General features: G+C 37.3%; 1 protein-coding gene and 1 pseudogene across 1 annotated transcript; one reads left to right on the top strand and one right to left on the bottom strand.

Moving 5' to 3' along the window:
- On the top strand, positions 2867-3755 carry Or51a6-ps1 (olfactory receptor family 51 subfamily A member 6, pseudogene 1; annotated as a pseudogene).
- On the bottom strand, positions 8472-9512 carry Or51t1 (olfactory receptor, family 51, subfamily T, member 1). Its single transcript, NM_001401084.1, has one exon. The coding sequence runs from the start codon at positions 9480-9482 to the stop codon at positions 8472-8474; it is 1011 nt and encodes a 336-aa protein (NP_001388013.1). The 5' UTR covers positions 9483-9512.
- Between the last annotated feature and the right edge of the window lie 1869 nt (positions 9513-11381).

Below are 11381 nucleotides of genomic sequence, written 5' to 3'. Positions count from 1 at the left end.
CACTTACTAATAGAACTATGGAGAACAATGTGTAACGTGTCCATCGTAAAGTTCAAGGCAATAGCCATTTTTGATACATTCCTTGTAGCAGCATCAATATTTATGTATCCAGCAATAGAATACAATTTCTTTGTATTTACTATATTAGCTAAAATGAAATGGAAATAATCACACAGTTGACAAAGCTCAAATTCGAACAGCCTATTATTCTTATATCTGTTCACAATGCTATACTGAAAACTTTCTTGAACTTTGGCTTCAGTTTTTAAATTTTACATTAGAAATAATGCTTTTGATGTGGAAACTGAATGAGATACCAGATTTAGAGAAGCTTGTATGTGTTTTGGTGTCAATTGAACATCAGTGTTTGATCATTTCACTCTCCAGTCTTCTCTTTAAGAACTTGCTACACTTCCTCTTTCTAAGATTTAGTATCTAGGAAAACACAAATAATGGTATTTATCTACTTACTATTTATATACATATTTATATACATATTTTATACATAAGTTAACAATCTTAGAATAGTATTTTTATGTTTATTGCTATATAGTTTGTATGTATATAGATATATGAAATGGCTTATTTTAATATTTTATAGATAGTAATTGTAGCCTAATGCTAAACCTGAGGAAATGACATTAATCTTACCTCATAAGAAGCTAAAACATAATTTTCAAGCAATGAAAATCAATACCACTTAGTTATTCTATGAGATAGGAGATAGGATGTATTCTATTCAATAAGTTGGGATGCATACTATTCAGAATAATGGATATGTATTTGCCAGAAACTGTGCTGGGTCAGGTAAATGTCACAATCACTTTGATGGCAACTATTCTATAAGCAACTTTATTGGCTACTATGGAAAGGAGACACATACACAGCAGTCAGATGCCCATTAAGATTCTGTAATATAGTTACAGGGTGAGTTGGCCATTGGAGTACATGGTCCCTGCTTGGAGTAACTAAGAAGTCTTCCATGAGCAGGGCCACTCCATAGCTCCTCTAATTGTAATAACAGAGAAGCTAGTTACGCTGTCCTGAAAGAAGCATTTTAGAGGAGGAGTGGCTAGTATCTAGATCATGGCATGTCCTCTGCTTCATTCCCTTGAGAGGGCAGCTCAGGTACCCTAGAACACAATTTCATTGACTAATTATGGAAAAGGAACAATACAAAACTATAGAAGAAAACTTTCCTAACTAAAAGAAAGAGATGCCCATGAACATACAGGAAACTTACAGAAATCCAAATAGACTTGACAAGAAAACAAACTCCTTCCATCACATAATAACCAAAACACAAAATGCACAAAACCTATCAGAATTACAACAGACTTCTCACCAGAGACTACGAAAACCAGAAGATCCTGGACAGATGTCATACAGACCCTAAGAGAACACAAGTGCCAACCCAGGCTACCATACCCAGCAAAACTCTCAATTAACATAGATGGAGAAACCAAGATATTCCATGACAAAATCAAATTTATACAATATCTTCATACAAATCCAGCCCTACAAATGATAATAGATGGAAAACTCCAACACAAGGAAGGAAACTACACCTTAGAGAGAGCAAGAAAGCAATCTTTCAACAAGCCCAAAAGAAGATAGCCAGACAAACATAATTCCAACTTTAACAACAAAATTTACAGAAAGCAAAAATTATTTTTCCTTAATATCTCTTAACATCAATGGACTCAATTCCCCAATAAAAAGACAGACTAACTGACTGGATATGTAAACAGGACTCAGTATTTTGCTGCATACAGGAAACATACTTCAGTAACAAAGACAGATACTACCTCAGAGTAAAAGGCAGAGAAAAAAAATTTCCAAGCAAATGGTCCAAAGAAACAAGCTGGAGTAGCCATTCTAATATCATATAAAATCAACTTTCAACCAAAAGTTACCAAAAAAAAAACACAATACAAAATCTTTTGATCTGCTCTCAATTGTCCTAAGAGTGACTCAAAGAAGCCCTCACATTCTTTAAACCAAAAAGCAAGTGTTGTTCTATATATTTTAGAGATTCATTTTCCTTGATGAAATTAGTCTCAGAAACATGCTGCTAATTCAGTTGCCTTTGAAACTATTCCATAGTTGATAGTCTACTTGTCTTATGGTGCCAGAAAATTATCTGAGTACTGATTCCACCCATCCTCAGTACTTTTCCTCTAGATTGGTACTCGGTAAGCTACTTTCTTTCTGTGGGCTTAATACCTCAGCATATTAAGATAAGTTATCCTACCCTAAGAAACATATATCATATGTGACATTGTTTTCTTACATATGCTATTCTACAACAAAGAAAGATTTTCATTGTAATTGAAGGTTAATAGTGCCTTCCCTATCTTGTCCATCATCTATCATCTATCTACCTTCTATCATCTATCTTTCTCAGCCTCTCCTTCCTTTCCTTTTCCCTCCCTCCCTCAAGGACCTCTATGTCCCAAGCAGAAGAAATTAAGTTATCCTAGAGTTCTGCATGACTCGGTGAGTTTTCAAATGATAAGAACAAAGGTTGATATGGCAAAGGAAATAAATCAGCAAGTTATTTTTCTTTATATATTTCCCCCTGAACGAGGAATGGAGACATAAGATTACTTGAGGCAGTGATTATATTCTTATTGCCAAATAACAGGAACCAACTATCTCAGAGTTTACCTAAAATAAATGTGTTCTTCTTTTGGCTTTAACTGCATCTTCTCTGTCTCTTGGGCATCTATGGTAAAAAAAAAAAAGAAGGAAGATAAGCAAGAGGAGTTCATGTTGCAACTGTCACCTCAGCTGTCTAAGTAAATGCTTGTGAAGTCTTCTATAATGTCCATTCTCAATTTCTTCAGAAATTGAGATCACCACCTTCTTCCTGATTGGAATCCCAGGCCTGGAGTATGCTCACATGTGGATCTCCATTCCCATCTGCCTCATGTACCTGGTGGCCATCTTGGGCAACTGTACCATCCTCTTTGTGATCAGGACTGAACCCTCACTCCATGCTCCCATGTACTATTTCCTTTCTATGCTGGCCATCTCTGACTTGGGCCTGTCCCTCTCTTCCCTCCCCACCATGCTCCAGATCTTTGTTTTCAAGAGAATCTCTCCAAATGCCTGCTTTGCTCAAGAATTCTTTATCCACGGCTTCACAGACATGGAGTCCTCAGTGCTCCTGATCATGTCTTTTGACCACTTTTTGGCCATACGCATCTCCCTTAGATACAGCTCTATCCTCACCAGTGCAAGAGTTGCCAAAATGGGACAGGTGTTTCTCATTAAAAGCATGCTCCTAGTGCTCCCATTCCCTTTCATTCTGAAGAGACTGGCATACTGCCGGAAAAGCCTCCTTTCTCACTCCTATTGTGTCCATCACGATGTCATGAAGCTGGCCTGCTCTGATAACACTGTCAAATTTTTCTATGGTTTCTTTGTTGCACTCTGTATGAGGTCAGACAGTATGTTCATTGCTGTCTCCTATGTGTTCATCCTGAAGACTGTGATGGGCATCGGATCCCACAAAGAGCACCTCAAGGCCCTCAATACCTGTGTCTCCCACATCTGTGCTGTGCTCATCTTCTATGTACCCATCATTGCTTTAGCCTCCATGCACCACTTTGGCAAGCACAAGTCACCCATGGCCATGATCCTTATTGCTGACATTCTTGCTAGTGCCACCTCTGATGAACCCCATTGTATACTGTGTAAAGACACGGCAAATTCGTGAAAAGGTTCTAGGAAAGTTAGGTCTAAAATAAAAATACAGCTGAGAGGGGCAGGAATCTGGGTCAGATTAGTCAAAATCACTGAGAAGATAATTTCTTTCTAAGCAAAGGATTTTCAAGAATTCATCAATACCATTTTCTCAGAGAAGTTCTAAGCAAGACAAATCTTTTTAAATACCAACATCAGGTGATCGCACGGTGACCACCCAAGGTGGTCTGGATACAAACTCACAATTATCTATCTTAACCATTTTTTTATAATTAATACAACTACTAATCTGGATATTATATGAACAGAAAATTCTCATAGGAATTGACAGATGAATGGAGAAGAATTATATAATTGAAACTGAGTTCACACATTTTTTATAATATTTTGACTTTGCTCTTTACAGAACGAAGTAGTTACTGTCTTCTTAAAAATAATATCAGAGTACTTGAGAATTATAGAGTACTATTATTCCAATTTAATTCAATTAGAGGTTTTATTTTAGATTGTCCTTCTCTACAATATATTATTCTTTAAGAATAAAAAAATCTTTCTCTACATTATTTCTGAACTGCTAGCAATAATGGCCAAAATAAGGATAAAGGGGAAGAAGACTTCATTATTAGTAAGAATTAGAGAAGTTGCAAACAAATATATGGCATTTCTAAATAACTGGAATTTTTATTGCCTGGTTTAAAATATTTATTATAAAATAAGGGATTTTGTAGGATTTTTGAAAATACTTTAAAATTAACCCAATGAACCTGAGGTAGTTTTTAAGTAACTGAAGATATTTGTACATTAGCAGCAGAAATTCCTCTCTCTCTGTGTGTGTGTGTGGTGTGTGTGTGTGTGTGTGCACGTGTGTGTGTGTCTGAAAGTCTTTTTCCATGTTCTAACAAGATAAGCAGCTAACAAAAGATGACTGGGTCTCTCAAATAATTTTCTTGTTTCCTGTTCTGCTTTTATTTGTGAACATTCACTGCTAAAAAAGTTAAAAACTATTTAATTCAAAGCTTAAATTTTTGTACATGAATTGAAAGAAAATAATTGTCAATAACCATCAATGTTTCTTTACTTAGGTTGTACTTGCAAATAATTTTTGTTCCAAAGAACCATCCTGATAAAGTTATTCTTAAATGATTAAGTGTGCCTGGTTTTATGCCCCTTGTAAGTTTACTCAGGAAGTTACTGTTGGCTACCTGCCCATGACTGGCACTCCTGGCTTAGTTGGAGCATGTGTGCCTCTTCCTAGGTTACCCTGCTCAGTGACAATGACTGGCGCCTGTGGGCCTACATGGACCTTGTGTGCCTCTTCCTAGGTTAGCGCACTCAGTTCTTTCTAGTTGCTCCCAAGCATTCTTTCATTATGTCACAACACTTAACTTCATCTTTCTAATTTGAATTCTGCTTCAATTGAATAATTAGGTAAGTCATATTTACTACTGGAGCTTCAATGATTGGGGAACATTTTAGTCAGATGGAATAAAAAGAGACACACATGCAGAGATTATCGAATTCTTCAAAACTGTGGTAGGGATCAAACTGAGGGCCTTTTGGATATGAGATGAACATTTATCACTGACCGCCCTTCTCATATTTAGATTTTCTCAGGCACAGTTTCGGAATGGCTCATGTGGCCTTGATTTCACTGTGTAGCCCAGATGGCTACATTCTAATTTCTGAGTCTCCAATTCTACATCCTAATTTGGGATAACACACCTGAACCGTCACACTCATTTTAAAAAAGCCCTATTGTTACAAATGAAAGGTGGTAGCTTAAACTTTTATTCTCTTCTTTACTTTTTATTGGTTATTTTGTTTATTTACATTTCAAATGTCGTCCCTCTCCCCAGTTTCCCTCTGCAAACCCCCATTCCATCTCCCTCCCCTTTGGCTCTATGAGGGTGCTCCCCAAGCCACTACTCCATTCTCACCTTAGACTCAACAAATGTGCACCTAAAATACCACATGTTCTTTTATACCATAATGCAAACACATTGTCATGAAAGAAATAAGAAAATGTTTATATCTCTCCTAATTTTTAATCTGTGTTCAGAAATTTAAATCCCCACAGTTAGGCTATTTCTCCACCAGAAGGGTAAATAGGCTAAAGCAAGTCTTTCCCCTGAGCCTTTTATAGAGTCCATGCATTTCCCATCAAACTTATAATACCAATTCCTTTAGAATTTACCCAAGTAATTCTAAAACTGAAGATACAAAAGTATATGAATGAATAAACAATAAAAACAAATGGAAACTGAGTTTAAGCTGAGTGTGATACTGGCATTTAATAAGAAGCTTTAAACCTTTGTGTTTTCTTAGTAAATCGGTGAAGAGGACAAGCAAAACAGCTTGAATACATTATTGAAGACAACATGCTTATAAATATCACATGATAGAGATAGATTGACTAATCAGATAACAGTGAAAAGACAAATTCAATCAGCTTAGTATTATAAGTGTAGCTCTGATATTTTTGTCACATAGAAATAAACAAAATTGTTGATTACAGAGATAACTTTGACTGTGAACAACTCTAATAAGTAGAAGTTTTGTGCAAAATAAAATGGTGTTTTTTACTCAAAAATAACTTTTAAGGTACTATAATTGGTGGATGATTATAGTCTATGGTTACCAGATCCAGGCACTGGACTCTGATTCCGTTAATACCAAGAGGCTTGGTGTGAGCATGTGAAAGATAAGTTCATTGCTTATGCCTGTTCCACAGTCATAAGTTAAAGCTTAGAAAAAAATTTAAAAACCTTTTCAAAGACCGAGATTTCTAAAGCATCTAGACATTGAATCTGAGATCAGAAACTGTAAATCCAAAGTGTACAACACTACAAGACCTTGAAATTTTTGGTTCCTTCTAAAATTAGGACTTCAATTTCTTAGAATCTATGAAGATAATGGTTGGTGTTATCAAATATTTGCTTGTAAGAGTTTATGTAAGAAGCTACTGAACTATTAAAAGTAATAACTAGTAAGATTAATTATGATTTAATACATGTCACACTGTATTAACTAAGTGATATTGACTAAGCTAAAAGTTATGGGGTTGGGGATTTAGCTCAGTGGTAGAGTGCTTGCCTAGCAAGCGCGAGGTCATAGGTTCGGTCCCCAGCCCCCCCCCCCCCCAAAAAAAAGAAAAAGAAAGAAAAAGTTATGGGTTGCCTAAAAATGTTAGGCCCACTATTAAACATCTCACAGTCTGATTTGGAAGAAACATTAAATTAATGATTAAGTTTTCTGGCTGAATGTATATTCTTTAAGCACACGTAAATGAGTAACAAATTGATTATTCCAATGGAACATAAACTGTGTGAAATATCCAAAGCACTTGAATGTTTCACCGAAAGGGAACCCAATACAAATAACTTCGATTAAAGTAGTGTCACTATCCCTTGGTAATTATTAACTGAAAAAAATATAGTGAGCTAAGCAAAGCAGAATCACCAAGCGAGCAGTGTTTCTGCAGAACGGTGGCGTTCCCCAGAAAACTGAGACACATAGGAAAGTTTAAGACTGGCATTAGCTACTTTGTAAAGAAGCCCATGGCTCAGATCAGAAAATCTGTTGCCTTTCTATGTTCAGTCATGGATTACTCCAGGTGGGAAAAAAGTTTTATAATTCCATGAGTGTAAAAAGATTTTTAGAAAGCTCTACTCTACCATCAACTGGTACCATACCCCAGGCATTTCACTACAAAACAAATATCTTTAATTAAGGTGGTCTCTTAATGTTAGAATTGCATCAAAATGACTGATTGTACACAGCATAGAATTCCTCATTAAAGAACACTGAAGTCCCTGTCCAATGCTGCTGTGTCTAGTGCACTAAAGGGCAGACAGAGGTAACTAGCTTGTAAGAAGGCAGCAAACACTTTTGAACAAGGGCTACAGTACAGAGGCAGAGTCTGCACTAAGGAGGAGCTGGGGACTAAGAATAAGGACCTATCCTAGCATCCTAGGTCATGCAACAACAACAGATGGTAAAATGTAATGTTATATAGTGTACTAAAAGGAAATATGAAAGCGGTTTAAATATAAAGGCAACATCTTTCTTAAGAAAGTAAAGGATTAACAAAAAAATTTGAGAGTCCTTGTGCAAGGAAACAGGACTCTGATTCGAAGAGAAACAAGCGTGTAAGAATTTTCTAGACTTTTTAATTACACATTTCTATGACTGTGTCTTGTGTACACACAAGTAACTTTTCCTTTCACCAGCATGGGTAAAAAAAAAATCATTCCCTGGGGAATATGAACCTCAGTGTGGAAAAAGAAGAATTTATTTAGTCAAATACAAAAATGTAAATAATGCCATTTGTTTCTGTTCTAAATTTCCTGTTTTATAGCGAGATAGGAGTTCCACTAGAAAGATTTTGAGGGTTTGTGATGTGTGTTTGTGGTGTGCCATGGTATAGGACCAGGGCAAAGAGCAATTCATTGGTGTCAGTACTCTCTTCCCTGGGGTGGATCCAGGAGATAAAACCCAGGTCCTCAGACTTAACAGCAGGGGCATCTACGGAGGGAGCCATCTTACTAGCCATGAAAGCGTCATTTCGCACATGAAAGTCCATGTAAATTATTTAAATATAGTTTTACATATTTGCTCACTAATTGGCTTTAAAACGTGTTTTTACAGCTTTCATAAACTCAAAGACACGTGGTTCTTCTCTCTCCCATAATCAAGTTGGAATTTCCTTATTAGCCATCATGCCTGGGGATAACTAGCCAATAATCTTCTTTAGTCATAACTCATGTACTAGAAAACTGTCTCCTTCTATCCCACCTTCCTCTGAGGCTCCTCATACTGTAGCCCCTTGAGCCCTTGAATCGGAACAGGCGGAATATGGCTTGGCGAATAACCTTGGTCTTCAAGCTGTAAATGATAGGATTCAGCACTGGTGGCAAGAGCAGATACATATTGGCCAAAATACTACAGATCACCCTGGGCGTAGAACTGAAGAGACGGTGTGCCAAAGACAGGGTGATCATTGGTACATAGAAAATGGTCACAGCACAGATGTGACAGACACATGTACTAAGAGCTTTCTGTTGTTTTTGAGGGGCCACGATGTTCAGAACAGTGCGAAGGATCAGGACATAGGAGAAAAGAATGAACAATAAGTCAGTACCATTCAGGTAGAGCTGAAGAAACATTCCCCAGAAACTGCTGATCCAGGGGTTGGTGTATGAGAATTTGATTATATCTGGATGGAAGCAAAATGGATGTGAAAGCTCTTGGCCTCCTTGGAAGGACACACTCTTCACAGCCATAATTGAGGGGAAAATGAAAACCACCTGTCTTATACATATGATCAATCCAATCACAAAACTCATCATGTCTGTGAGGAAAGTAGCATACTTGAGAGGGCTGCAGATGGCTAAGTAGCGGTCAAAAGCCATGGCCACCAACACTGAAGACTCCAGGAATGAGAAGCTATGCACAAAGAACATTTGAATGAGGCACACTTTAATGCTGATCTCCCGGGCATGAAACCAAAGGACACCAAGGACTGTGGGAAGGGTTGTGATGGTCAGACCTAGATCAACAACAGACAGCATGGAGAGAAAATAGTACATGGGCTTGTGGAGACTACGTTCGATGATAATGACAAACAAAATAATACTGTTTCCCAAGAGTGCAATGGTGTAGAGACCACAAACAGGAATGGAGATCCAGACATGAGCAAGTTCCAGACCAGGGAAGGCTGTGAGGAGGAAACTGGACGAGGCGGTGGACGTGGTATTATTGAAAATCAGCATGGCAAGTTGAAGACACACTCTGAAAAAAAAATGGGAGTAATAGTATTTGTCATCAGATCCTTCTTGTAAACCCCAGTGTTTTTGTACATCTTTCTCAAATTACACAACTGTATCTCCTGTTTTTGGAGCTCCTCAATCTCTATACTACGAAGAGATTAAAACCTCTGACATAATTTCTACAGCACTTTAAACATTTTTTCTAGCTCCTGGTTCTACTTTCTTGCCTCTGCTCTTTTTAGATATAGCTACTAGCGCTTGCATTTTACTCTCCAAATATCTTCAAAACTCATATGTTGAGCTCTTGGTTCCAAGTATAGCACTGTTTATAGTTGAGCTTTTAAAGTTGATTAAATCATAAAAATCTCTAAATCATGGCTGTATTAATTTATTTAGCTCAATAAGATATAAAGATATTTAGAAAAAACTTAAAAGAAGTTAGTCACTGAAGGTGTGCCATAGAAGTATGCATTTTGATTCCTGACTCTTCCCCTTTCTCTCTGTCTTCTGGTTGCCATTAAATGAGAAATTTTTCTTTGCTTTGGCCTTCTACCATGGTGCACTGTCTTACCACAGCCTTAAGCAACCAAGTCAAGTACCGTGGACTAAAGCCATAAAATGAAATGAGCCTTTCTACTTTATAAATTATTTCTCCTAGTCTCCCTAGGTTCATTCACATCTTATTTTCCAGATTAGACTTGACATAATATCTTATAAACATATATCACACAAATGTAGACTATGAAATAAGAAGAGTTATGTTGTAACCCAGTAGGACTTTGCAGTGAGCCACTAAGCTGATCTGTTCCAGAGTACTAGAGAAGTACATTGGAACCATACTGCCACTTAGAATACACACCACAGGATGACCCTGTTAGTATATGCTTTAAGAAGTTGCTGTGCAGATGTCTCCTTGTATCTGAAACATGGGCCACCCTCTCCTCATAGTCTAGTATTAGTATTATAGGTTCTTTATTTTATTTCCTAGATTGAAATAATTCCAATAAGCCTTCCTTTTCCCACCACACATATTTGTAAGCTGCCCTCACTGCTCTGTTTGTTTCTCTGTGCAGCTTCCAGCTCTACTGAACCAGCTAGCTCCTGTTCTTTCCTCCTAATTACACTTTTGCTCTGTTGTTGACACCCCTTCCTTTTGAGATCCATCATGTGACTTGAACCTACATACTGCGAGTATACTGTTTTAAAGAGCCCTGTCAAGATTTCTGAACATTGTTCTAGTAGAATTAGAAGAATTCTCATTTTCCCTACATGTCCCAGAAACCAGAATAAAATAGATTAGTGCTTTTTAATTACCACACAAGTCCTTATCTGACCAAGCAAGCTGGAAGTAACATTGGCCCATATAAGAGGCAAGAAACAATGACTCAGATAAAAACCCACTCTATCCTATACTTTAGTAACTTAAAGGACTACAACACTGCCTCCAGCATCAACATTGACAAAGCCCAACCTCTGTAGTTCCCAGACACTGTTTTTTCCCCAATTATTAATACTCTGTTGCATTTTCCCCACAATCTACAGCATACTTTGACAACTCCAGAGCATACTAAATTGAAAATTCTCCTCTGCTGATAAATTTTGGGGCCACAATGTTTGGGTATTGGTTTAGATATTTTATTTTAATTTTTAATTGGTTATTTTATTTATTTACATTTCAAATGTTATCCCCCTTCCTAGTTTCTCCTCCAAAAATCCCCTGTCCCACCCCCTTCTCCCTGCTTCTATGACAGTGCTCCCCCTACCACCTCTGCTGGGGCATCAAGATTTCCTAGGACCAAGGGTCTCCAGAAGAAACATTGAGAATAGTATAAACAGGTGACATCTTACCAACCTGGAGTGTTAATTTCTTGATACGCATGGCTTGTGTGTCTTACATCTCTC

This window comes from Rattus norvegicus, chromosome 1 (assembly GCF_021556685.1).
Source record: "Rattus norvegicus strain SHRSP/BbbUtx chromosome 1, alternate assembly SHRSP_T2T, whole genome shotgun sequence".
In the NCBI taxonomy this organism is placed as follows: domain Eukaryota; kingdom Metazoa; phylum Chordata; class Mammalia; order Rodentia; family Muridae; genus Rattus; species Rattus norvegicus.
The sequence above is the reverse complement of the archived record's forward strand: the minus strand, read 5'-3'. Positions and strand labels throughout refer to the sequence as shown.